The sequence below is a fragment of the Platalea leucorodia genome (genome assembly GCF_965183815.1).
Source record: "Platalea leucorodia genome assembly, chromosome: 1".
Classification (NCBI taxonomy): Eukaryota; Metazoa; Chordata; class Aves; order Pelecaniformes; family Threskiornithidae; genus Platalea; species Platalea leucorodia.
The window spans coordinates 55,656,413-55,683,329 of NC_138823.1; the positions used below are offsets into that span (position 1 = coordinate 55,656,413).

The window sequence follows — 26,917 nt, forward strand, 5'->3', positions numbered from 1 at the left end:
GAGAGGAAAGATATGTATTTGGTGAAACATCAACAGCACTAAGGCTGGAGAATAAAAGATTTAGAGGGCAGCTCAGCTGGTCTGTTTCCAAAGTGAAAATGTTCTAGGAGGATAAAAACTAAGGCATTCTCTCCTCCATTTTTCCTTCCTGTTTGTCCATTTACAAACCAAACACAAAGCCAACTCTTCAAACAACAAGAAAGTCCTACCCAAACCTTCTGTCACTGGGAAAAGATACCCTGTGATTATTTTCCTAACCGTTCTGCTTTCTAATTAAAGAGCAAACTAGGCACTTGTTTAACCTATGCTTCATTTTAAAACATCAAAGTTAAGCCTTCTGTTTTAATCTTTAAACTAACTTTCAAGTAGGGTCTAGAGATCTTGCAAAAGCTTGTTACCCACTGTATACCTCAAGTATGTATTTCTTAGTAATAAAGCTTCTTCCAGAGTTTGGAAGCATCCTCATATTAATAATGGGTTGTTGAGCTATGATTTTCAAACAGCTTAGACAGGCCAACACTTAGATCTGTTCAAAGCAAAATAACAAGAAAAAGCCAAGAAAAACACATTTTCACCAGAAATTGTTTTGTCTTTTCTTGGAGCAGGGTAGGACACTTCCGATTCTTCCATGTCTAACAGGCAAACTAATAAATTAGTGTTGTGGTTTAACCCCAGCTGGCAATTAAGCACTACACAGCTGCTCGCTTGCTCCCTGCCCCCAGCAGGATGGTGGGAAGCAAACTGGAAGAGTAAAAGTGAGAAAACTAGTGGACTGAGATAAGAACAGTTTAATAACTGAAATAAAATAACAACAACAACAAACTGTAATGAAAAGGAAAATAACGAAGAGAGAGAAAGAAAACCCAAGAAAGACAAGTGATGCAAATGAAAACAATTGCTCACCACCAACCGACTGACACCCAGCCAGTCCCCGAGCAGCAGCCCCCTGGCCAACCTTCCCCCTAGTTTATTGCTGAGCATGACGTCTTGTGATCTGGAATAGCCCTTTGGTCAGTGGGGGTCAGCTGTCCCAGCTGTGTCCCCTCCCAGCTTCTTGTGCACCCCCAGCCTACTCACTGGTGGGGTGGTGTGAGAAGCAGAAAAGGACTTTACTCTGTGTAAGCACTGCTCAGCAGTAACTGAAACATTCCTGTATTATCAGCGCTATTTCCAGCACAAATCCAAAACATAGCCCCATACTACCTACTATGAAGAAAACTAACTCTATCCCAGCCAAAACCAGCACAATTAGCAAATGCTCTGTACAGTTTAGCAACCTCCTGCCTAAGAATGATGAATTCCTCTAAGCTTTGCCGTAAAGTGCCAAAACAGAGGAACTAACTGCTGCCCAGACAGTTCCAGCCTCCCCAGGGTCAGAAATCACTGTTTTAGAGATATAATCCCTAACTCCTCAGAACGACTGACAGCAAAAGTTCATAGAAGATATAATATAGGACATTTCTTCCCAGTGCTCCTTCCAACAAGAGGGTGATCAGAATCAGTCAAGAAGACAAGCACAGAAAGTGGCAAATCAGCTTTTCTTTCAGCAACACTAACTTTGCCCTATTTTATGCATGTTTTGTTTTCTACTCCTGAAGGATATCCCTCAGCTGAGGAAAGTCTGTGTTTCCAGGGTTCTGGAGATCCTGCAATTGAACTTTCTGACATTTTACACTTCAATCTGACCATTACGTTGCATTAACAGGTTTACATATTTAATGTAAATATGCAAAAATACTGAGAAATTTAAACAGAAGAGTTTAAATTGAGATCTACCGTGAGATAATTGATGTGAATACAATAATCCTCCAGTTACTTACCTTTCTCTCCTCCTCTGTAACTCAGTATCTGAGTTACAACACCTATGGATCAAAAGAGTTCATATATGGAAGCATATTGTGCTCTGTTTTCTTACAATAAATGTCAAATGTTTCTACCATGTCCTACTCCAAATCATTTAGTCTTTTACTAAGAAACCATACACTGATCTTGTGACAGGCTGATCATTATAGTTAATAAACAGAAACAGATGCATCCTCACATATAAAATCTGCGCTTATGACAATACTCTGAAAACACTGTTTGCTGCTTGAAAGTAAGTCTTCGATAACCTAGACTTTAAGTAACCTGCACGAAATCAAAAGTGGAAGAAAATAATATCAGAACACTGCTGGGGAAAAGACAGCAGGGTCAGGCAAAGGAAGGCTACCAAGACAGAAGGAACGCCTGTGTAAACACTCTCATCCACACATACACAACTGTTACTGTGCCTTGACTTAAAACAACCTGTGACCTATATGCTTACAAACATAGTCACTTCCACTCCAGTCTGATATGAATGAAATCTCCAAGATGTTCTAGAACAATAATTGAAAAACACATCTGTTTGTTTAAAATCAGTTCATATTAGCTTTAACTTCGCATGTTTAACTATGTGCTACTAAACAGCTAACTGCTAAATATCCTACCATCTAAACACAGAACTGCAATCAATTGCATTGGCTTATATCCTATATACGAGACATGACACTCACCTAAATGTTACTCACCTGCCTTAAATCCAAGGTGATGGTGACCCAGTGGTATTGCCTCCCATTCTGAATGCTGGGACTTTGCCACCAGTTATTGGTACCATCAATTGCACTGGAAATTGGGTGCTGCTCTGTTTTAAAGCAAAAATTAAACATCTCTTGAAAATACATCTCCCTGCATTTTCTCTGACCCAGCACATTTATTTCACACTGAAAACAATTTCTTCCTGTCATAAAGAAGTGAAAGCTGAAATCTGCCCCCAGACAAAAAGGCTGTCATTGGACTCTGAGGTACTTAACGGTGATTTAAGGTGCTCACGCTTTCTGTCAGCCGTTTGCCCAAAGGTAGTTTCACTCATGTAGTAGAGAGGCTAACACTAAAAAGTATTTGACCCCAATGTGCCCTGTATTCATCGGGAAGGGTCAAAAAGAATGACACAGACCAATGAAACCAAAACTAAACGACATGAAACTTGCCTTTGGGATTGGTGCTGTGGTGGTCGCAGACGCGGCACTGCGCGTTACGCAGGGGTCGTCCTGGGACGTGCTCCACCAGTTTGCAGAACATCTCCGGTCCCTTCTCCCCGCAGGTGGCGTTGGTGGAGATGTGAGCGTTGCTGGCCAAGTTCAAAATGGCGGGGAACAGGCCTTGAAAGAAGTAACAATTATCAGCCACATCGTAAGGCAAGCAAAATACAGACATGGGTATGAGATAGGTCCCTGAACATACAGGGTTTCATGACAAGCTTCTAGCCTAGAGTCAGATACAGAAAAATACAATGAAAACAATTTATTTTGTGAAAAGATTATCATACCACACTGACACCAGCACATCAATCGTCATGGCCCTGAGGCACAGCAGCCCTGTCTGTCCCTGCCCACTGCCTAGGGCTCCTCCCACCACAGCCCAGGACCCCATTGCAGCCCCCCAGAGCCATCAGCCCCTGCCTCAGCAACGCCACAGCAGGGACAGTCTCCAGCTTCCCACAGAGCTCCCCCCGCGCCGAGCTGGGCCCACCCACCAGCCCACATCCCAACCCAACCTCGGCCGTCCCCAGGGATGTGTCCTGGTGCCCCCCGACTGCCCTGCTCCTGGTTGGGGCAGTGGGATGGGCACTGGCTGCCAGGACCTGCCCTGACAGACCCCACGGGGAGCCCCCATGGCCCTCAAGGTGCCCCTGGCCTTCGTGGCACCCAGACCGCAGTAACCCTGTTATTTCACTCTACCTTTGGATGCTTTATGGCTGAGGAACACAAGAGTTCGTAAACTAACTCTTCCAGTTACTAAACCTTCTCTTCACATCATGAATTGATCAAAACCAGGAGGACAACGGGCCCGCTGCCAGAAGCGAGGAGGAACCGTACAGCACGCACTAGGCTGGTGTGGAAAATGGCATTTAACCAGAGCTCTCTGAGGCAACACCACCACTGCCCTCAACAACATGATCCAGGCTCACAAGTTTTAAGGACTGTGATTAAGACCTTTGCTCTGGGCTTTTCTGCAGCCTATGTAAAGTCTAAGGGATGTTTTGCTTCCCGCTTAATCTTCACACAAACGCTTTACCAAACTTTCAAATGGTGTTGCTCTTGCACACTGGAGTAACAAAACAACAGACAAAGCATTTCAAGATTACTGCTACCAGACCGGGAATCCTTAGTATTTTCTAAACGGAGTAAAGTTTTACTTTGCCTTGAAGGCTACTGATAAAATTTAAAGAATACCACATCCTACAGAAAGAAGTTAAGCACAGCATCTCAGCAACATTGTCATCAGTTTCCAGCCTTCCCTCCTGAACTAAAAAGCTTTTATTTCTTGCATGGTTATCGCATAACAGAGATACTCCATTTCCACTCAGAATCAACTCTGAAAAAGAGAAAAAATTTTGGAAAAAAAGAGTCCTGTCTTTAGAGATTAAACACAATGGCCTGAAATCAAAGCTAAAGCCTTGGTCTGGTATATGGATTCTTTTACTTCATTAATCTAGAACATACATCATAAAAGATTGTAATTTTAATATTTTGTTTTTCTTAGCTGTCCATCTCAACCAGGCAAAATTCAATATTCCTTTAATTTAAAGTGTCTTTGTCTACTCAGTAACTGCATTACCCTGGAAAGCCTTGAGAAAAGTTTTACTGCTATTTAAACCTTGACTTCAGCTATTGAAAATGTGGCTAAATCCTAACCTTTTCCACTACAGTATGAATAACAAATTGTGTGCTTTTAATTGTGCTATACTCAAAATTTAACAGGAGGGAGATGGAGCTTTTTATTTTTTTGAATCCTGACTTCACTTAAGTTAAATCCAGACTAGGACAGATGCTTTGTTCTCATTATAACTAAATCTGATGCAGACGAGGATGCTGAAGACATCCTATTGACCACTTCAGTGGGGCTCTTCTGCCAGTAACATGCTTTCTGCACAGTATTCTCTCACTTCATGCAGTATGGGTGCAGTATTGCTCCAGACCCAAAGCTGAAGGCAAAGGAGAAATGCTGCCCTCCATTTTCCTACTGGACAAGAAAGCTCAGTGGTGGAAGAGGGTACCCTCTTTCACATTACTCTTCAATGACATAAAATCTTCTATATTCAGTATTCATTACTGTTCACATAGGCGTCTATCAGCCAGTCTTCAAGAGCTATCCATTACTTCCCGGGTCATTCATTACCTCCACTCACGTTACACAGCAGCCCTGACATTTCTTTCCAGGGTCATTTGTTAACAGTGACATAACCTGCCTACAATAACCTTCAGTCAATGGACTTGTGCCAAAGGAATAGCGAAGCTCTGAAGAAACAGGGCTGATGGCAAGTGCTGCACTGGCCAAGCTTCATTCCAAAACCCCAAGCTGAAGTCACTGTAGCATTCACCCTGGACTCAGCCCTTTTGTCTGCTCCTCATCAAGCATCTCACTGACTTCTAACAAATTCACTGATTGATAATGAAATGAATAATGGTATGGTAACATTAAGGTCTCATGATGAGTTTTCTGGGTCCCACAGAGATAAGAAGAAAGAACATTTCAATCCAACTGAGTTGCACTGGAATTTTTCCCCAGGATCCAAACAAAAAGCAAAAGGCTGTTAGCTTCATCCTGCAAGGTTCTGCATCTCTTCGAATCCTAGCTGATTACATTCACCTCTGATTCTCTTTAATGCAATCAAATTTTAAGGCAATCTGCAGAGGTGCAGCCACTGATTTCAGTGGAGACCGAGATTAGTGTAGGAGTTGATTTATTAAGAAACAATAAGTATCTGCACAAAACAAAATGGAAGAAAAGAGGTAAATTTAATGAGTTGCATCTTTACAGAACATTGTTCCTCTTCAGTTATTCAGCATGTTCTTAAGAAAAATCTTTTCTTAAGAAAAGCTGGGTACTCAGAATTGTGAGTTCAAGAGCTCTTAGATGCGCCTCTAAATAAAAAATCTGGTAAAATATATTTTTATCTCTCTTAGGAAGAGGTAGGTATGATAAAGATGAACAACCACAGAATCATCAGTTAAATAACCCATTGACAGATAAATAGGTGACTGTCATCATATCCTGCTATAAAATCCAAGTGGCCATAACAGACATAAAACTCTGGCAGAAGATAGCACATATCATTAAACTGAACTTTTAGCAAATGATATTTGCATTTTTCAAGACATTGATGTAACTTTTGCAGTTTGCTATCTAAAGTCCAGCACAAATGATTGATTGAATTGGATTTATCACACTTATTCCCACTAGAAAGGAAGGCAAGTGCTACATACAAAATCCTCACTGTTTCACTGCTGAGCTGTCAGGGTCCATTATCACATTAGACAATCGTAGCTTTGAACGAGCCTTGAGAGATCTCCATATGGATGGCAACAGATCCATATGGATCTGTACAAAGTTCAGTAGCGAACTTCTCAGCTTGCTAATCTAGTTTGGTTGACCATATTCTGTTTGTTAAAATACCTTGCAGCCAACTTTGCACCTAAGTATTTGTTTCATTTTTCCTCCATTGAGCCCATCTCTGTTTGGGAATTACTGGTCAGCATTTTGCAAGAGACTATGGTGGTCCTGAGAAAAGCTGGAAGAATTTTTAAATTAAACTCATTTACTTCTAACTGCTGATCAGCTCTTTTCATGGTAAGGTGAACTCTTTAACTTGATTTTTTCCAGTCACTCAGCTGCCCATTTACCCCAAACCAGAGATTCACACACCACCCAATATCAGAAAATGAATAGCGTATAGATGCTAATTTGACCTTAAGAAAGAATAACAACTGGTTCACTATAGCTTAGCACAAAAGTGGAACATCGTTAGATGTTCAAGCAAGTTGCTCTCATTTGTAAGGGCTTGGTTTTAGCCAGACGCATGACTAAAACTCACTACAGGAAAACTGAAAACCTGAATGGGTACTGTCAGAATTATGTCATTCAGAGCTTTCCTCCAGGAGCAAAACACCCCAAGCTCAGAGAAACAGAGGGCATCAAATCCCTAATAAGGTGGTCTGCAGTGTGGACATGGCAGAATTTGTCACATTCACACTCTACAATTTTCAATTTTTAAAGAAATGACAAGTAGGAAGAATTTGAAGGTTAGATGGATTTGTTGTATGTACAGCTCAGCAGGCAGACCTTGTGGTGAAGGACATAGCATTAATGTTTCACCAAAAGTCAGGGAAAAGCCTTGTTCATAACGAAGCCAGTTGTAATATATTTGAACGGTGGTCAGCACGCAGTATGCCAGGGAAAAGGAAGACAGGCAAAGAGCTTTTAGGCAGGTGAAGCAGTCAACTTCTACTTTATGTGCTTCAATATGCCTATTGACTCTAATCCTCCAGAATGAATGGGGATAGTTGGAGCATTCAGCGTATTGGGCAGATTCAGTGTGCTGACAAGTCACACAAATTCATCATGGATTGAGGTACATCATTGCATAAGTAAAAGATGTCTGCAACCTGAGAGCTATCCCTCTATTGTAAAGTTTATAGTTGATCATATGGCCTACTCTGGGAATTATCCTACGTGAAACCAGGGTCTATAGAAGTCCTCACAAGCTCCTTGTTGCAGAGATAAGTACCATCAGCTTCCCTGGAGACTCAGTTTAATTCTTTGTGGTTTTCTAAGTTTTCTTTCCGCTAATTTATTTTGTTATAGGTATAGATTACCAAGCAGCCCTGAAGTTTTCACCAAGAAGAACTTCAAGGATTTGAGACATTTCCAGGGTTCCGGCAACATCCAGCTGTGACCAGCACACATCTGTTGATACATTCTGGATACACCTGACTTACTGCACACGAGTAGATCAATTCCATAGTATTTGCAGAGTGGATCTGACACATCCTGGACTTGTTGAACTTGCCTAGCTCAGATAGCCTGCCTGTGTACAGAAACATCAGTGCACTCCAAAGATATTAGACTTACTCTCTATGCTCAGACCACAGCACATACACATCACTACTGGAAATATAGAAACCACATGCAGTTGTGTGCCGTTTGTCAAAGGCTTTTTAGACATATTTATTCCCTTCCTTATCTTTAAAAAGTATTCTCAGTTTAGGACCCTTGGCTGAATTCTGTACAGCTAGATATGAATGAAACACCAATTCCATCCCCAATTAATGACTTTTTCACTCAGGAAATTAATAGTATTTCATCACTGTTCTGTTTCAGGTCGGGGAAAGTAGATTTGTGCATTTTGGCAAAATCCATGCATTGTCTGTGTTTTTGACCATGTTTGACTGTATGGATTCTCACAGTGACTGTCAGACAGGGTAGAACTGTACTTCTTCATTTTTTATAGATGGCATGTGGAGAAAGGGAGACACTCCTCAGAATAACAATCTTCCTAGCAGAAGCATAGCTGATTAAATTAATTTCTTTTACAAACATAGTTGTACAAACAGAAGGATACATATGAGAGTTCTGCTTTGCATAGGCTTCACTATTCCAGCAAATATGTTCAGTAAGCACAATAAAGATAATACTTTTTGGTATCTTGATCAACACAGCAAGGATGGCAAAACTTCTTACAGAAAGGTCACATTTAAGACAGTCTCTCTCTGAATCCAGATTCACTCATCTGTCTGATATCCCAGAAAGCTGAATAAATTAGGAGGTGGGGTTTTTTTAAGAAATTAGAAGACAAAAACTTATGGAAAATGAAGACAAAAAATCATCTGAAGCAAGCCAAGAACGGAGTCCAGAAGGCAACAATGTTTTCTGGACTGCTCATCAGTGTATACAATGAAGACTCCCAACTAGACTTCAGCGAGCAACTCTACTGAAGCATTCAGCAAAGCAACAGCTTGATTTTTCCCCAAGTATTTTGGCTTTTTTGTGCTGAGGGTAATAAAGCAGTAATTCGCAAGTGAACAACATAGATATGACTTAAAAAACAGAGCTGATGTGTGCAGTTAACAATGAGCTTTTTATTGTGTCATTTCTCAGAACACAGAAATACTTGAAAGGGTCTAATCTCATTTGCAAGTTAGCGTTTTTAAAAATGTAAGGCAATCAGTGGTTCATAATAAGCAGGCAATGTTGAAGTTTGCTCACAAGCAACAGATTCTCCGTTTACTGAAAACATTTACAGAGGACACAGTGACAGTTGTTCAGCATAGTTTGATGCACTTCAGGACAACACAAAGGCCTAAGGACAAAATGTAATAAAATGTCAGGGAGTATTAGAATGTATAAAACATGTAATAGTGTTACACTGCAGAAGTTGAGGTCACATTCTTTATAACATTCTCAGACAGTTTTCAATAGCACAGATTTGTTTTAGTTGTTCTGTCCCATTCAAGTTTTGGATTAAATGAGTTTACTAAATAAAAGCCCTGAAACTATCGGGCTTGGGTTCAGATTCCTTGCCTGCTTAATAGATTTACCCTCATTTTATTTCACCAGTGAATGTCCCTAGCTTAACCTTTTCTATGCACTTTCATCAGAATCCTATCCTGTAATCACAAGGAAAACTCAGGCTGATTTCCCTAAAACAAATGGGCTGAAATCCCTAACTTCTAACTGCAGGAATTAAGGTACTAATTCTCTGTCCTCAGAGTCAGCAAGAAATCTGTGGTATAACACCACCTTGTACACCATTTTGTGAAGACATTGCCTAAAAATATGCATTAGCTGCAGCATTGACCCATTTGAAAAGCTGAAAGCTTCACTACAACTTACACAATAGGTTTATGTAGCAAGCCACTAGGTAGAAATCATTTTGAAAACAGATCACTGATTTTTCTGTAGCCCCACAGAGAGAAGAATTTCTGCTAGCACAACACAAACTTTACAGGAGCTATCTGAGGGCTATGGTTTTATTAGCAAAACCTCTGCAAACTTTAATTTGCAATGTTTAGATTAAACTATTTCAGATTAAAATGAAACCTCACTACCATGACAGATCACTATCTTCTCCTAAAACCTGTTTTCTGTTTCTTTCCGTGCTGTAGAGTAAATCTGGCTAATGTGTCAGACATACTAGCTGGGGAAGATTAAGTTTATTTAATTCAATCAGTTTTCAATATAAGAACATAAAAAGTTTGTCTGTTCTCAAGAGCTTCCAATGAGGGATATTCTTCAACACCCCTGACAAGTCTACTCTGATGCTTTATCACTTGAGAAGTTACAAATTTTTAGTCCTCTTTGCTGCATTCATGATCTTTCATGATCTTGATTACAGCTTTTGATTACCTGAAAGGCTGTTATCACACACCCTTTTCTCTTTTCCAGACTAAGTAAACAACCCTTTCAATCTCTCCCCAGTCAATTTTTTAAACCTCTTACCCTTCTGAAATCTTGGCAGTTTGCATCTCTCCAGCAGTGCGGCTGCTCAGACCTCATCAGCGCCAACTGGAGTAGAATAACTTCTTAAATTCTTGACAGTTTTGTTAACACACCCGAGAATAAGTTTTGCTTTCTTTTCAAGGCACTACAGTTCGATTTGCATTGCACGCTAAGGTAAATAAAAGATCCTTTTTTGTTGTGCTGCAGCCTGGTCAGTCATGAAAGAGAAGTATACTCCACATCAGGCCCTGGGATGAGTTCAGGTTATCTGTAAAACAGATTACTTTGCAGCCATTTGCTGAATACTCATGAACACTTGCTTTCAGAACAATCTGCTGATTATTTTACAGCTCTGATTCTGGAAAGCTTTTGCAGCTCACACTTAAACAATCCAACTGGGGCTCCAGAAGAAAGAACAACAAAAAATTCATTGCAGTGCTTAATGTGACCAAAAACATCCTGCTTGAACCCTGCAAGCTGTTAGAGCACAAACAAGCTACAGAAGACCAAACCTTGCCCCTTCCTCTGTCCAAATGGCAAAGGGCTTCTCTGCCAAACATTTTCTGCTGTTGCTTATGGGTATTCAGCATTAATGACAGCCTTAATGGAGACAGGGTCCTGCAGCAACAGGCATTTACCTACTATGGTCTGCCTTGGGCTAGATGATGTGCTAATTAGCATTCAGTGCTCAGAAATTTATTGGAAAGAAGAGTAACACTGCAAATTAATAAAGATGCATTCCATCACATTCAGACTGGAAACACAAAAGGCAAAAGTTTGCTCACTGAAGAATGAACATCAGCCGTACTATTCTCCCCCCACTAGTTTCCTCCATAGAGTTTGTGAAGGTTAAAGAGCAAGAGTCTGGCATAACTTGCATGTCTTCCTTAAAATTCTCAAACACCAGCAGACAGCCAGGTTGATGGCCAGAATGTAGCAGAGAATTTGAACAAGGCAAAAAGTTTTTTCCAAAAAAAGGGCAGAAAACCTGAACCCTAATAAAATTTTGAATTTCAAAGTGTAAGAAGCAGCATGCTAACTATAAAAGGCAATGGAAAACTGAGGTAAAGGAAGAGGGAGGAAAGTATTACATCCCAATTAAGTCTTAATTGCAAGATGCTGTATTTCCCAATATGCAGTATTGGAAGGATAGAGAGTTAAAATCAGGGAATTATCAAACTCACTGAAAAATGTCTATAACAAAGAAAACCCAGAGTTCGAGATTAAATGTTTAGAAAAAAGGAAGGCCAAGCAATACTAATGCATGTGCACAAGAAACTCAAGTTTGTCATCTCTGTTAGTTACACAGTAACTAACGTTTTCTTACACAAAGTATTGAGGTTTTAAACACCACGGATGGGTTAGATACTAGTTTAGACTGAATACTAACACTAAAACAATATTGTTTAGATTATGAAGCTAAGTGTTAACAAGTTAGCTAATGCAAACTTTACACTGTCCCACCTTCTGAGTCCCTCTCCTGCTCAGAGCTTGCAAACATAGACATAGATCATATAGACTTTGTCACAACACATGTACTCAAATTGAAAGTAGACAGGATAAGGATGCAAAGGCATGGGTCAGCATGCAAATTCTTAACACTGAAGGAGTCTAAGCAACTAATTTTCAGTCCCATCCAGAGATTCTTACAAATGAGCTACCTTGTTTCCCAAAGGAGTGCACATCACCCTTGACAGCCCTCAGCCAAATGCTTTGCAAGAATAGAAAACATTGGTAAATACAATAGGTTTAATAGCTTACATCACAGCCCTGAATGTGGTTTCTGGTATGGCTTGTACTCCACAAATTTCAGGGATCTGAGGCAAAAAAGATTTAAGTTTGAGTTCTTGGGGACAAAAAAAAAAAAAAAAAAAAAAAGAGGATCAAAAAGTTTTATCCCAGCAATTTCTAATACCTTCAATATTGGCAGTAACTTGCTGCTTTCTTTCAATCAGAAGAAACTAAGGGGTGGTAGGAAGAAAAGAAGAAAACTACCTTTCATGCTAGTTTTCAGCATCAGACAGTACCACTGGATATAAAAGGTGGGTAATTTGTGAGTACTCTCTCTATATATAATGCATTTTCAAAGTATAATCAATATTTCTTCTGCCAAGTCATGTGTTACAAGTATTGATTTTTTTTTGTATGGTGCTGGCCTGTTCAAGAATCTGCCTAGAAATTGTCACAGCATTTACACCAAAGCAAAAGAGCCAAAAGTTGACAGATGGGCAGGCTGCCAAAGAACAACAAACCTGCCAGACCATGAAATTAGTTCGTTCTTGTTCACCCAAAGCTTTTTCCACATGTTGAGGAGTCTGCATCATTGTGTTTGTTGGTTTGGGGGTTGTTCTTTCTCTTAGCATTACACTAGCTTTTTTTCCCTGAAGTCACCTTCATCTTGAGAATGATTTTCACTCAAACCTGAAGTAAAGACAAGCCACTGCTATTAAATATTTCAGTGTGTCTTGTCAGTTTTGCTTATATGCAGCCTAAGACACAATACAGCTTAGATCAACGTGACAGTAGTACTGGCAGTGTGATTGGCATGTCAAAGACTAGGGACCTCAGTCATTTGTCACTTATGATGTGTCTCAATATCAAGAAGACAGAACATTTTTGTTCTTACTGATGTTGGATCTAAAGTAGCCTTTTTTTCACCCCCACCTTTTACTATGACTACATCAATAGATAACGGCTCACCCTGCTCCAGCCTGAATGAAGCTGAAAGGATTTGCAACTGTGCAACACTGAAGACATGCAAAACTTGATCTTTCCCTTATCTCTACAGACAAGATTTTGCAATCTCTGATTTAAATGGTTAATTGGGAAATAACCTCTGTAGGGTTTTTTTCCAGGTTTTTTTTTTTTCAACCTGAGGCAACAGTCTTCCTTGTAAATGAAAATCCTGTCCGGGTTTAATCCTAATTAAATTTGCATGCATAAATGTGCAGCTTTAGGCTTCACACTGAATCATTTATTATAATAAACAGGAAGTTACGACCCAAGTATCTATTAGCCCTCTCCTGATTCTAAATTTATATTTATCACTTGCGGAGTCTAAGAGACCTGAGCTGGACAAGAATTTTAAAGGTTTAGTGGTCCCAGTCACTTCTGTACTGTGACTCACTAACACAACCAAAGAAAATGTTACTCTTTCTTTTCCCATGTAAACATAAAGAAGGACCCCTTGAGGCAGCTAGCATCTCCTTGTGATCATAAATGAAGTCTTACAGCAAGTAGCTGCACTACAAAGGAACTCTGAAATTTATTTTTCACTTAGTTCATTTACGCTTGTTATTCACCAGCCATATATAAAACCAAAATTTATTTCACTTTCCTAATTTCAAAAAATGTTGGTTTTTTTCACTTTCCTAATCTGAATGCACTATCTACTATTACAAATTGCAACTGCCTTAGATAAAGTTAAATTTCTATTTAAAATAAATGGAATTTTTTCCATTAATGAACAAAAGCTATTTCAAGTTGAAGAGTTTTTGGCACCTTAGAACTACCAGCTCTCCTGTTTTACAAAGACGTGTTTTTTTTCAGACATAAAAGAAAAATGTTTTCATTCCAGCAGGCACAAAGCCATTATCAGGGCACATACAGCCCTGTATCACTGCCAGATCTTCCTGGGTAGAAGGGAGTGCACTTCCTCCAGCTTGAATGGAGCTGAAAGGATTTACAACTGTATAACACTGACAACATGCAAAACTTGAGCATTCCCTTATCTCTACAGGCAAGATTTTGCAATCTGATTTAAATGGTTAATTGGGAAATAACCTCTGTAGGGTTTTTTTCAGTTACAACCAACTGTTCAATGTGCTATAGAGGTAGCTTTCTGCTCTTTGCAAAAAGTAAAATATAACCTGCTACTTTTTTTCTAGGCATTTTACTCTAGGCAACAAAGTAAAATTGCAAATCACTATACTTGTTTACTTGCATCTGCTGGTCTCCAGGCTCACAGGTTAACAAAATGTACAGGGCACATACTGCAACTATTTTAAAGATATTAATAGCAAGTCACCTGTTGCACATTTTTCTATGTTTCAAAACCTCACCACTTTCAAACCCTCATTTCATTATTTTACAGTAAATGCCTTCATGAAAATCAAAGGCATTTGTGTCACACAGGATAAATTCCCAAAAAAGTGTAATTTTAAAGACACAAAAATAAAGAGGGGGGAGAAAACAACCAATACTGCAAACTTTTCTAAAAGTTCTCTTCTGTAGTGCCATCAATGCTCAATAACTCAGCCAGCTGCATGGAATTTTAATCAAGTGTCCTGAAAGTATTTTGCCTTTGGCTTGAGAACAAGAATGATGCATTTCAGCCCAAAGGGCAATTTTTAAAGAAAATTCTAACAGCCTGAAGACCAGGACTGAGAGTTCAAGTAATTTAATTTAAAATTCAGCAATGCTACAGTGACACCAAAAAAAATTGCAAGGCACATTTTGGATCCTACCCTGAAACACCCCAAACATTATCGCTAATTACATTACTGTGGGAAATGCAGTGATCATATAGGTAGAGCTGCAAAGTGTGGAGCTTATTTCTCATTATCCTTAAGAACAGAAAAGATGAGGAGGGCTGCTCAAGTTTTAGAGAGAGATTGTATCATCAGTTGGTACTGTGTGATATACAGAAGGGTTTTTCCTTCTTTGGGGCAAACATCCTGACCTCTTCCCTGCCACTGCACCACTGAGAAGCCCTGTCTTACCCTCTTTTCCTACCACTACAGCAGGATTTTCAGCCTACCAGAGATATCCAAACTTGGATTTGTCTATTACCACTATTAGCCATGGCAGCACAGCAATAGCAGATCCTTACATCAAGTACCCACAGTAAAAAGTTTTTGACCAGCCTGACATATCACTGGAGCTAAACATCAGCCTGGCAAACTCTGACCTATGCCAAGAGACACAGTGAATACAGCTGTCCACCAGTAGCCATGATTTGTACCTACTGCTTCATTGCTGCCTTCAGATCATATACTATCACTCATCACTATGGAAAGATCTATTCTCCTTTAGTCATCACGCAATTCATCTGGAAGTTCCCTGCCCAACCACATACAGGTCTTTCTCATTGCTTGCAAAGAGCAGCCTCCTCCACCTCACAGAAAACGTGCACTGTACTTTGCAGAATCTTTTCTTCAATTAGAACTGTCCCCATTACAATATTATCAAATATGCAAGAAACTAAGCGGTCACTTGTGTGACCACTCTCAAGTAAAGAGTGAGCATCTATATGACTCTCGTATTTGCATTTGCTGCATGCCTTTAGCAATGATAAACTTGCTCTGAAGGACTTTGGCAGGCACACTGTAAACCTACTTCAAGGAAGATAAATTGGGATAGGGCTTGGATGGACTTAGTCCTCTAAGTTTTAGCTTAAAATTCGTGTTTATGTCTGATGTCTGTTTCAGTAACAAGCTCACATTTTTGCATTAGCAAAAAAAATTATGGTTTCTAAAATTGTGATCAACTTTTAGTGAGATTTATTGTTAATATCCAAAAATAGCCCTTAAAAATACACAGTTTTATTCACAAACCATGGATACATGGCAGATTTGCCTTCTATTTGTAAAAACGTTTTTCTTAATCTTGTAAATGAGACATATCACCCCATAAAAGCAAATTGGACTACTTGGACAATTAAAATAGAGCCTTACCAAACCAACGCATTAGTTAGCAGCTACTAAAGGAATAAATGACCAATTGTCTGTAGATAAATGTAAATTCACAGCAATTCTCCCAGAGTCAGTGGAGTTCATTTAATCCTTCATTTTTCCATCAATTTTTTTTCTATCTTCAGCATATTTTAAAGGGTGTTTTCTAGTAGAAGTCATTGAGTACACATTTTAGAGACTCTACAGGCTAAAGCAAAATAAAAGGAATCCTAGAAATTTCAACAGAATATATTTCACAACCCTAATTTAAACCAGGGTTTCCACAGATCCTGACAATTCAAAGAACCTTCACTTCAAACTTCTGTTATCTAGCCCTTCTCAGCCAATAAAGTAGAAACAATCCAATCATCAGAGGCATTAGCACACAGTTACAAGCCTTTTTTGCCCTCTCCTCTTACAACAGTGCAAGATATGCACAAAAAGGCAGCACTGTAAAGGCAAGTAAAAAATATGAATGGTGTGACATGGAGAATAACAAAACACACATTTGCTATTCATGCATTTGAATAAGAAACTTTCTTAAGGGAAAACTAGACAAGAAAAACTAGTGGACTCTCTTCTGCAGTTTTATTCGTAGCAAGGCACCTCCAGGAGCTGTTTTTTCTCACTTCTGTAAAGCAACAGCCAGAAACAGGGAAGGAGTAATTCGATTAATTAATTGGTTTTTCAAGCATAGGCCTACCGCTAGTGCTAGACTCTCATCGATTCACTCACTGTCTAGATACTCCTGGATGGATCTGGAATAACCCTGAGAAGTCAGTGAAGACTGGCCAGGCTCCATCCAGCCTGGCAGCAGCTCTACCCTGGGTAGGGAGTGGTGGAGGAGCACCAGGTACAGCCAGGCTCCCCAGCCTGCCATCCTCCCGGGCACCCAGCTTGCCCACCATCTTGTGCCATGGCTGCAAGGCTCATTCTGCCAGCACCCATGTAAACAAAATGGGGAACAACTCAGACCCCTGCTCTGGTCCTCCCTGGAAGGGCGGCATTTGGCCACAATCAAACTGCACTGGAAGTGTCAGTCGCTACTGGGTTTTTTCTTCTCCTTCCCACACAAACATTTCTTTACACACTTCTTTGATCAGATGAGTTTTGTGACAGAAGGCAAAACGCCAGTTGTGCTTTCAGAAAACTGAATAAAAACTATCAATAATAATCTAAGGGAGCATCAGTGCTAACTCCAGTTTGCATTTATGCTCAACGGCTGAATTCCATTACAGTTATTATAGTCAGCATGACTTGTGCCACTGATTTGTAAAGAGCTAGGATTTCACTATTAAAAACTTCTTGCTTCATCAGGTCCACAAGAAGGAAAATAATAATTCAATAATCAAATCAAGACTATAGAAGTTGTTTCAAATCACCTATACAGGTTCTGCACTGTCCTCTCAGTCTTTCAGCAAATACAAGCTTACACAAATATGATAAAAGGAGGCAGTGGACATGGGCCTATCTTTCAAGGTCATTTTGGAGCAAAACAGCAGTAAAAGTGCAGGCAGAGCCAAGGGGAAAATAAAGTTTCCACTTCAGGAAGACCATTTCTTAAACAGCTTTTTAACCTTTATTTTCATGCGGGAATCAAGAGGTGGGCTGGATCTCATAGCACAATAAATGAGCTCACAGAAAGGAATTACATTATGCTTGCAAAACAACTTTCAAATCTGAAACTTTAATCTAAAAAGAAGTGGTTAGGGAGTATCTCTGACGAAGTTGTTACTGTATTAAATGACAGTTTAAAAAAAAATCATCAAAAGCTAACAAGTTAAAGATGTTAGAACAGAAGGAATTGCTAAAGGCTGAAATCTACTCTGCCTACACAAAGCAGCAGTGTGACCTTCATAGCCTTGTCTGGTAGGAAAAACCCAAAAAAGACAAACCAACTCAGTCCATCAAACCACATTAGCTGCTGCTTTACACAGCCTGGAAGGTTGGACCACTTGTGGAAAGGGCAGTGGGTGAGACTGCCTGCCATGCATCATCCCCCCCCCCCGCCCCAAGAGCCCTCTGAGCTCACATGGCCATTACAGCAGTAGTGATTTTCCAGGGAGACTTTAAAAAACATCAGGTTTTCGGGTAAAACCAAAGCGTCCTATAAGTCTGTTTTGCTCTGCCAGGAAGACAAGGGAAAACTTCTCAGGAACCGTAACTGCTGTTTCACATCAGGAGGGGAAGTCTAAATGATGTGCATCTACATATCTTTGTAATAAGGATATTGAAGGCTTATGCTTTGATAGTATTTTTATAGTCTTACACTTCTATGCTTTCTAATTTTTAAAGTGTTATTTATATCTACTGTAACTACAAAATAAATCCAGTTTTCCTGTAACATTGTGATGCATGCACCTTTTAATACCCAACCGTGTATAAAATAATTACATCTCAGGGCAAAAGCAGTTTTCTCCCCTCTAAAAAACACAGAATGATTGAGAAATCATTAAAACAAAGTCCTTAAATAGCAGAAGGCACTAAAAGAGAATGAACACAGATATACCTAACCTTTTTTTGCTCTGACCCACAAGCAAATGAAGCACTCGCCTCAAACCTCAAAGCCAGAGAGCTGTACCCATATCCTAGTGCCCAAAGGCACTGTACACAGCCTCTGAGATACCACTTAAGTACCTAAAAACATATATAAATGGGAAGTTTGATTGATGTGCACCTAAGGTTTATGACAAGTAACAAATCACAATTCCTGCAAGCTGACCTAACCAATCTCATCTTGCAAAACTTCTCCAACACGCTATTGCTCTGTTTGGTCAGGAAGGGGTGCCTGGAGGACAGAAAAAATAGACTTAGGAGAAGGCAGCAAACCCCACCTGAAGATCCTGTGTGAGACTGCTGTAAATACCAACAACTGATCAACACATACTGATAGTTCTGAATTTCCAGAGATGCATTTTCTAAGCCCTCAGGGAATGGAGAAAATATTTATGACAGACAAATGTTTTTTTATCTTAATCTTCAGTCTACTTAGAATGCTTTCATGGGATTTTTCTGTCACATACCTTTGTATTCTGAGAAAAGAAGAAATAGTCTGTGGCTTGTTGGTGCTGACTTCCTTTTAAAATAAGTGAGGGAAAAGCACAAAGCAGGTTTTCAATTTAGGACTTTCTAATCAAGGCCAAGCACAACATTTTCCCCACAGAATGTCCAAGGTGTTCTTTGCAGACCACCAGAAAAACTGAAATTTCTCATGGTTCGTTCTTCCTCTCTCCCATCCTCAAGTCAGACCTCAATCAGCAAAATTTGCACCTACTTGAGATCCATTACCTTTTACATTACTCTTTTTACACTACAAATTCCTTTTAATACGATCAAGCCACACTTCTCTATAATAAAGGCTTCAAAATACACTTGTGTTGCTTATTATGAATTTAGGGAACCTTACCATTTTAATGCAATGGTACCCACAAAGTCAGCATTCCTGAGGACATGCGATGTGGCCTCTGTTTGAGGTGACTTCATAGACAGGTCACCTAAAATTGACTTTTGTAGAGTACTATATAGAACAAAGTCCATTACACTAAGGCCTCAACAGCCAAACTGTGTCAGAGAAAACAAAAGCCCAGAGCTCCAGAATTACACCCGCTCTTCTACAGAGTTTTACTGGAGTGTGTCAAGTCCTGTAGCTCAACAGCTGCTGTAGCTCCATGTTCCCAGGTCCAGTCAGTAGTAAAGCTGAGAATATATTCCCAACAGGCACATATATAGCCACACACACACACAATGCAACACATGTATGCATATACATATGGCCAGCCACATAGATCAACAAAGACAGAAACACACAAATGCAACCACCACCAATGGTCTCATCCTGTTTCCTGCTCCAGCTGATCAGGATGAAAGACCTTAAGTAGAAAATATATATTCATATACAGATATATATGCAATGTAGATTCCTTCAGTACCTGGACTTGGACACTCAGTCTATCCAGTAACTGCCCCCCCCTCTGGATCCCAGGTCTCCCCTGTTGCTGGCAGCTGGGCATGTGAGCCCCTGAGGTCCACAGCCCCACTGAGCCGCTGGTCCACAGACTGCCTTGCATATACACCACCATCGCCATCACACCCCACACACACCCACTATGGATCCCTGCAGTTACTGGCCGAGACAGATGCCCAGCCTACCTCGTAGCTGGCCCTGGATCTTCTCATCACCAGTTGCCTGACGCAGACACACATGCATGCAGACACATCTCCTGGCTGGCCCCTAGACCCCATGGTCTACCGAGTAGTTGCCTTGGATCTCCTGCTCCCTCCAGTAGCCAACATGCAGACCCTCTGGTCTCTACAGTATCCATCCCAAAATTATGGCTGATACCTGGCTCCCAAGCCTCCCCCTTCAGCTGGGGCTGCACGGCTAGAAGGCGCGTCCCCTGGGTGGTGGATAGGGGATCCCTCTCTGGAGGGTGCACCGGATAAAATTGAAGAAGGTGCCGTGAACCAACGCAGCCTAAGGGAAGGCCACCCTGACAGAAAAACCACTGGCCCTCCAAGTCATGGGGGTTGGGCAGGAGGCCAACTACCTCCTCCCGGAAAAAAAATAAAAAGTTGCAGAAACAACGAGCATCAGAAATGGCAGGGATGAAGAAAATCAGTAATGAAGTGAGGAGGAGGAGATGGAACTGGATCGGTCATGTCCTGAAAAAACCGACAGAAGACTGCGCTGTGGCCCTTGGGTGGACTCCAGAGGGAAGAAGAAAGTGGGGTCGTCCAAAAACGACCTGGCGTCGGATGGTGGAGGTTGAGAGCGGCATGGCACGCAGCTGAAGACCGATGGAAGTGGAAGAACGATGTTCGCGCCTTGTGTGCCTCCTGGCACTGAGAGAATTCAGATCAGATCAGATCCCAAGCCTCCCACCCTGCTGGCTGGCTGGTCTGGCTTGATGTTTGCTGGTGTTTGCACACTGACACACAGACCCACGCAACACACGTGCTCTGGTCTCTCCAGCCACGCGCACCTGAGACATGCAGGTCCCTGTGACCTGTGGTCCCATCTCCATTGACTCGCACTCATATCTCTGTGCACACAGTACAGAGACCCCCTCACCTAAGAGAACAGTTAGAAACAAAGTTTAATAAAAAGACGTGTACTGATGAGGTGCAGGGCATGGAGAGACAAGCATACTGAACTGCAGCCTGTTTACAGCCAACTGGCCTCCTTTAACATCTTACCCCTCTCCTCCCCGCCCCCCATACTTGTTCTTTCCTAGACCACCTTGATCCCCTCTGCCTCCCTGTCTTCAGCCCTTCCTCTACTCATCCCAAAATAAGTCTTGTGCAATCCCAAAATGTTCTTCCCCTGCATCCCATACCCCTGTAGACAGCCACCACCACCCCCCACACACATCCCGTAAGCTCTGGAGAGCTGCTCCCATAACTCTCAGTGATGGCTGTCATGGGACATCGCTGGCAGGGGGTTGTTTCTCTGGGTTTGTTATTGGGGTTGCCCTACCTTGTTCCTCTGTGCTCCTTTGTGTGTGAGGACATGAGACTTACCACAGAATCTAACAAGTTAAATAGAGCACAGACAGTTAATGCATATCTTGTGGCCCTGCTATTTAACCTGCATGAAGACACAAGGGGTATATAGGTTCACTGTAACTGAGGTTTCCAACCCAGGGAAAAAGTGAGAACTTAAGCCAAGTATACCATTCTGCCCAGTTTTGCCAAAAATTAAGGTTATCAGCTTACCCCAATGTGAAGTGATTCTGCCTCAGTCTCCTGCCTCACACTGCAAGTTGCAGACAGCACTGCCTCTAAGTTTTCCACAAGTCTCAAGGGACTTCAGGTTTCTTTTAGTGTTCTCTTATCAGGAAACAATATTCACATAAGTGGAAGCATAGCAGAAATGTTAAAGGAAAATATTTAAAAATAAAGACAAACTTTGCAGGGGATAGAAACCTTCCCGTTTCTCATACCACTTAACTCTTTGTTGCAGATTTCGTGAGAAATCTGGTATTTAAGCCTGATGGAAACAAGCTCTATTCAAGCCATTAGCATACACCAAACTACAATGCAGTATGGTAAAGTACCTATGACATTTTTTTCATCTCATACAGAAAGCATTTGCGAATGCAACACCCAGCTCATCTTGAAAGTGGAAGACAACTTTCTTCAAAGTTTTATGGTCATCCAAGTACATTCTGGAAGTCTGCCCCTCAGTTTCAAAAGTGTCAGAGGAAACTCTATCAATGCACAAAACAACTTTGTGGCTGAGGCAACTAAGTGTAATATCTATCTATCTAGGCTTGTAGACTAAAGGCCAGATCTAACAAAAAAACAAAAAAGACTGAAGTATCTTCCTGCCAAATGCTGTCACACCTACAATTAAAGCACATCACCTCTGAGGTAGAACTCGCCATCCTGAGTTAGGCACTAAAAAGTCCTTATCCACTAAGTGGGATGCACAGTCACCCCGCCAAGGGGTGCCAAGCTTGAGTGACACAGTAAAAATTAAAAAAACCAGCAGACATGGGTACAATAAAAAAAGTTTCTCCTGAATTCAGGTGCCTAATTGCTGCTTGCAATGAGTAAATAAAAAAGAAGAAGGCCTGCAATGTGATTCTCCTTGCATCTTTGAGTGCTCTAATGATGCAACTACAGCATCAGCTTTTTTTCTTGCCCATTCTCCTCCTGCACCCGTTAAACTTGCATTCTTGGCTGCACAGTAGCTCAGTTTCAAACAGAGGTTTGGAGAGATTTCATACAGGCCTTCCCCTCCCCTGCATTACCTGTCACAGCAACTTGGTAATATATCTCTATTCAGAAATTGGAGATGTGCGTTCAAACCATCTCAAACTAAGGAGATTAACCTAAATCTCCTGCTTCCTGGGCAAGTATTCTAACAATCTGATTTATAAGCAAACCATACCACTTACTTTTCAGCAAAAAATGTGGTTGCTGACCATAATGTCATAATTTGTGTATTAGTCATAGCCTAAGCATACTCACTAAAACAGATTCTTGAAGCAAGGTAGGTTTGAAACCCAAATGATGGTAAGCGTGAGAAATACCTGTGTTCAGCTCTGCCCAGATGGAGCACCCCAGGCACCTTCCTGGGGCCATTCAATCCCCTGAGCATCAGCACTTAAAGACTATGGATTCCAAAACCCCCGACAGGAACAACAGAGCAGGCTACTGCAGCACACCAGCTTACAAAAACAAACCGAGGCGAGGTGCAGCTGAGGAAACATTTAATCTACAACTATAGCGTTGAAAGTTACCATTACCACACATTTACAGTAGCAGGATGGGTTTTAATTAGAGAAAAATCACCTGACAGTGGCATAATCAAATGTATGAAATACAGTCAATAGTGTGCAAAAGCATTAACTGATTTCCCTTTCTACTTTGGAGACCTGTATCACTGTTACCTCCAGTATAATTAAGAATGCATTCCAGCGGAGCAAAGCTGCTACATAAGCCTCCAAAATGGCTATTTGCTTCTGAGGTTGTAAGATAACTCTCACTGGATCTGGACACTAGTGATACATGCTTCATGAAGAGTTACTCCATTAGTGGATACAAAACACTCAACTGAAAACACAAACCCAACTTTTAAACATGATGGGGACACTTTAACAAAACACCCGCAATTAAAATACCAACTGAATTTTATAGGTATGTAGATATTAATCTTTAGGCTGAAAAAACCAATCATTAACCTTCGAAGTTGTTCAGTGCAGTGACTTTACTATTCTGTGTTTCTCTTTCTTAGATTGGACTTCAGCACTTTCTGACAGACCCTTGCAACCATTGTTCGCTCCAGTTTCCTCATCTGCTGACAGGACAAAAGCAGGAACAAACAGAAAACCAAGAACTGCTGAGAGCTCTACCAAGGTACTCCCCATGAGCATGCAAGATACCTTTCCCCAAACTTCTCCAATGCTCTTGCAACAGCTCTGAGAAATCTTTGCAGCCTCACCACAAAGTGTATTTTTCTATCATCACGATGCTTACAAGTTTGAGCTTCAGTTGTTTACTTTCTGCAAAAGCAACATGGCTATTCTAATCTGCATCACATTCTTCACATTGTTTTAGGATCAGTTATCTTGAATTCCGTTTTTTGTAAGGCAGTTATCCACCAGGGGGGTTTGATACTCACTGCTTCCTCAGACGATCTGCACTCTCATGCTGAGAAAAAAAAAATTCTATCAACTTAATCTAGTAGGAAGAATGGTCTCCTGACCTGATCTTTCAACTAGAAAAATATAATTATGAATTTAAATAGCCCCAGGAGGGATGGCTTAGGAGCAATCAAATATACTCGTATCACTGATAGAAAAATATGCATTTTATCAAGATGCCTCCAACAATGTGAGCTGCTTTATAAAAGCTGGAATATCGGCACTAAACTATGTGCAAAAGCTGCAGCAGATTACTGCAGCGTGATCATTGTAAATTTCTATGAAAAAAAGTATGGACTCATGTCACCGGTATTGACCAGCTTTAGAAAAAAACTTTTTAAAACTCTTTGCAAGGATATGTATTCAAATAGGAGTTAATAGTGAATTAAGGTTATTTGGTGTGCATAAGATAGTACCTTACAAAAAATAATTGTGAAAAGTAAATTTTGCATCATTTTGCCTATCTTCTCATTTGTTTAAGACTGAATTTTCATAACCAAGGTGAAGTGTATTTATTCATAAACTGAAATATCTGGACTCAGCAGTTTACTTGGGCTTGATTTTGTCCTCCTTACCTGGAGGATGAAGTTTTGTACACATAATGATATTAATAAACACACTCGCATGTAAACATCCAGATGCTAATGTCCCACACTATATCCATCTTGAACGCCACATTTCACCATAAAGAAAACTGAAAGTCACGCATCTGCACAACATATGCCTTCCAACCATTTTCCATTCTCGGTTTGTTTTGTTTTTTTTTTTTAATAGAGACCCAACGCGGCTGGGGACTAATGTGCAGGGAGTGGGGACCAGTAGAAATTCTGCTGTTAACGCCACCAGGAGCTGAATCAAACCAAAGGTGAGCACCTGGTGTCTACCAGCGCTTTCCCTCATAACCCAGCACGCCGCAGAGTCAACTACTGTCGACCCAGCAACAAGAAAGGGAACTGCTGTTGCTGACTAACTCCAGGCTCACTGGGAACACACAAGTTACTGCACTTCGAACAAAGAGGGTGCGTGTGATGAAGTGACTCGCAAAGCAAGATCTCGCCGCGGAGCGTGCCGGTATCCCGGCTGCAATGCACCGGCCGGCCCCACGTGCAAAAAAAAAAAAAAAAAAAAAAAAAGAGAAGAAAACTTTCCTAAATTATCTCCATTACGTCCTCACGCTACCTCTGTCTCACGCCTGGAAAGTGGTTTTGATCCCTTCTCGCCCCGTATAACAGAGCTTAATCTGGTTTACATTAGCGACGGCGTGAGGCATCCTTCGGCTCTGCCGGCTCCTCTCGGGCCCCGGAGCGGGACCCGCGGGGCTGCGGCCCCTGCCCGGCTCCGGCCCCGGCTCCCCCCGGCCCGGGGCTGCAGCGGGGGCTCCGCCGCGACGGGGCGGGCGGCGCTGGGGGCCCGGGCCGTGCCGCCGGGGCCGCCCCCTCCCCCGGGTTTCTGCCGCTCTCGGCTCCCACAAAGGGAGTGGGCGGCCCCGGAGGCGGCCGGGCGGAGTGGCCCCCGCCACCGAGGGAGAAGAAAGGGCTCCAGGAACGGGGGGGGAGGGAGGCTGCACAGCGCGGAGATGAAGGGAGAGGAGGCATAAAGGAGGGGGGGCGCAGGGAAGAGCGTGGCAGCCAGGCGGGCAGCGCTGCCGGACCCCAGCCCGCCTCCCCCCGCCGGGCTCCCCTTGCAGCACGGCACGGCACGGCACGGCACGGCCCCCCCGCACCGGCTCTGCCCGGCGGGGGCTGGGGGCACGCCGCCAAGGCTCCCCCAGTCGCGCAGGGGCGAAAGCCCGCCCCGGGACGCGGCGGGCGGCTGCAAACAAACTCCGCAGGCATTGCATTGCATTGCATTGCATTGCAAGCAGTGCGCACCCCCGTGAGCCGCCCCCCCGCTGCGCTCACCTCGGGGCTGGCCCTGCCCCAGCGCCCAGAGCAGCGAGGCCGCCGCCAGCAGCGCCAGCAGCCGCCACCGCCCGCCGCTGCCCATCGCTATCGCCGCCGCCGCCGCCGGGAGGGACGCTGCCCGCCCCGCCGAGCGCGCCCGCCTTATATGCTCCCCCGCCGCCCCCGGCCCGCCCCGCCCCGCGCCCGCACCGCCGGGGGCTGCTCGCACACGCTCACACACACACTCACACGCTCACGCACACACACACGCTCACACACGCTCACGCACTCGCGGATCCCGCGCCCCGCCACACCGGACGTGTCCGGCCCCGCCAAACCTCCCCCGAAGCACTTGCAGCCCCGGCCGGGCGTTGCGGGTGATGCGCGGGGTGCGACGAGCCCCGGCCCGGTGCCTAAAAAGTTCTGGAAAGCTGTAATTAATGAACTGGGACTTTTTGCAAGGAGGGGCAGAAGGGAAAGGTGAGTATGCGAAATTACAAGGTAAAAATGCGTGGGGGGAGAAAACATTGCTCAGCTAATTCCATATGCAGCTTTCCTATGCGGCTGATATTTTCACGTGTGTAAAAAAAAAAATCAGCTGCTGAGGCTTTCCTTGCACATTTGTCATCCCCAACTTTGAAACTTCTTGCCCGTGCTGATATTTTTCGAGCCTCCGCTCCACATCAGCTCAGCAAATCAGCCATGTTTGTAAATTAGACGAGTTCTCTCCTCAGTTGGTAAACCAAGCGGTTGACTGCTTTTGTCCCATAGGAAGTCTTTGCAACTTTTTAACAATCAGCTACCTCTTGAAACTAGCATAAAACACAACAAACTGGTTGTAGAAATTCCTCAAGATAAGAGACGTTTCTTTAATACTTCAGGAAAGTTCATTCCCGCTGGGCTTCCCTATTTG

The 26,917-nt window shown here is 42.3% G+C and overlaps 1 protein-coding gene across 1 annotated transcript in view; it reads right to left on the minus strand.

The window, feature by feature from the left end:
• LAMA1 (laminin subunit alpha 1) overlaps window positions 1-26,107 on the minus strand; it is a gene marked incomplete at both ends in the record, with an annotated part of 106,597 nt that extends 80,490 nt beyond the window's left edge. Inside the window, 3 exons of the mRNA XM_082329035.1 lie at window positions 2,550-2,662; window positions 3,009-3,179; window positions 26,023-26,107. Coding sequence (XP_082185161.1) covers window positions 2,550-2,662; window positions 3,009-3,179; window positions 26,023-26,107 — 369 coding nt within the window. The remainder of the gene's footprint in view (window positions 1-2,549; window positions 2,663-3,008; window positions 3,180-26,022) is intronic.
• Between the last annotated feature and the right edge of the window lie 810 nt (window positions 26,108-26,917).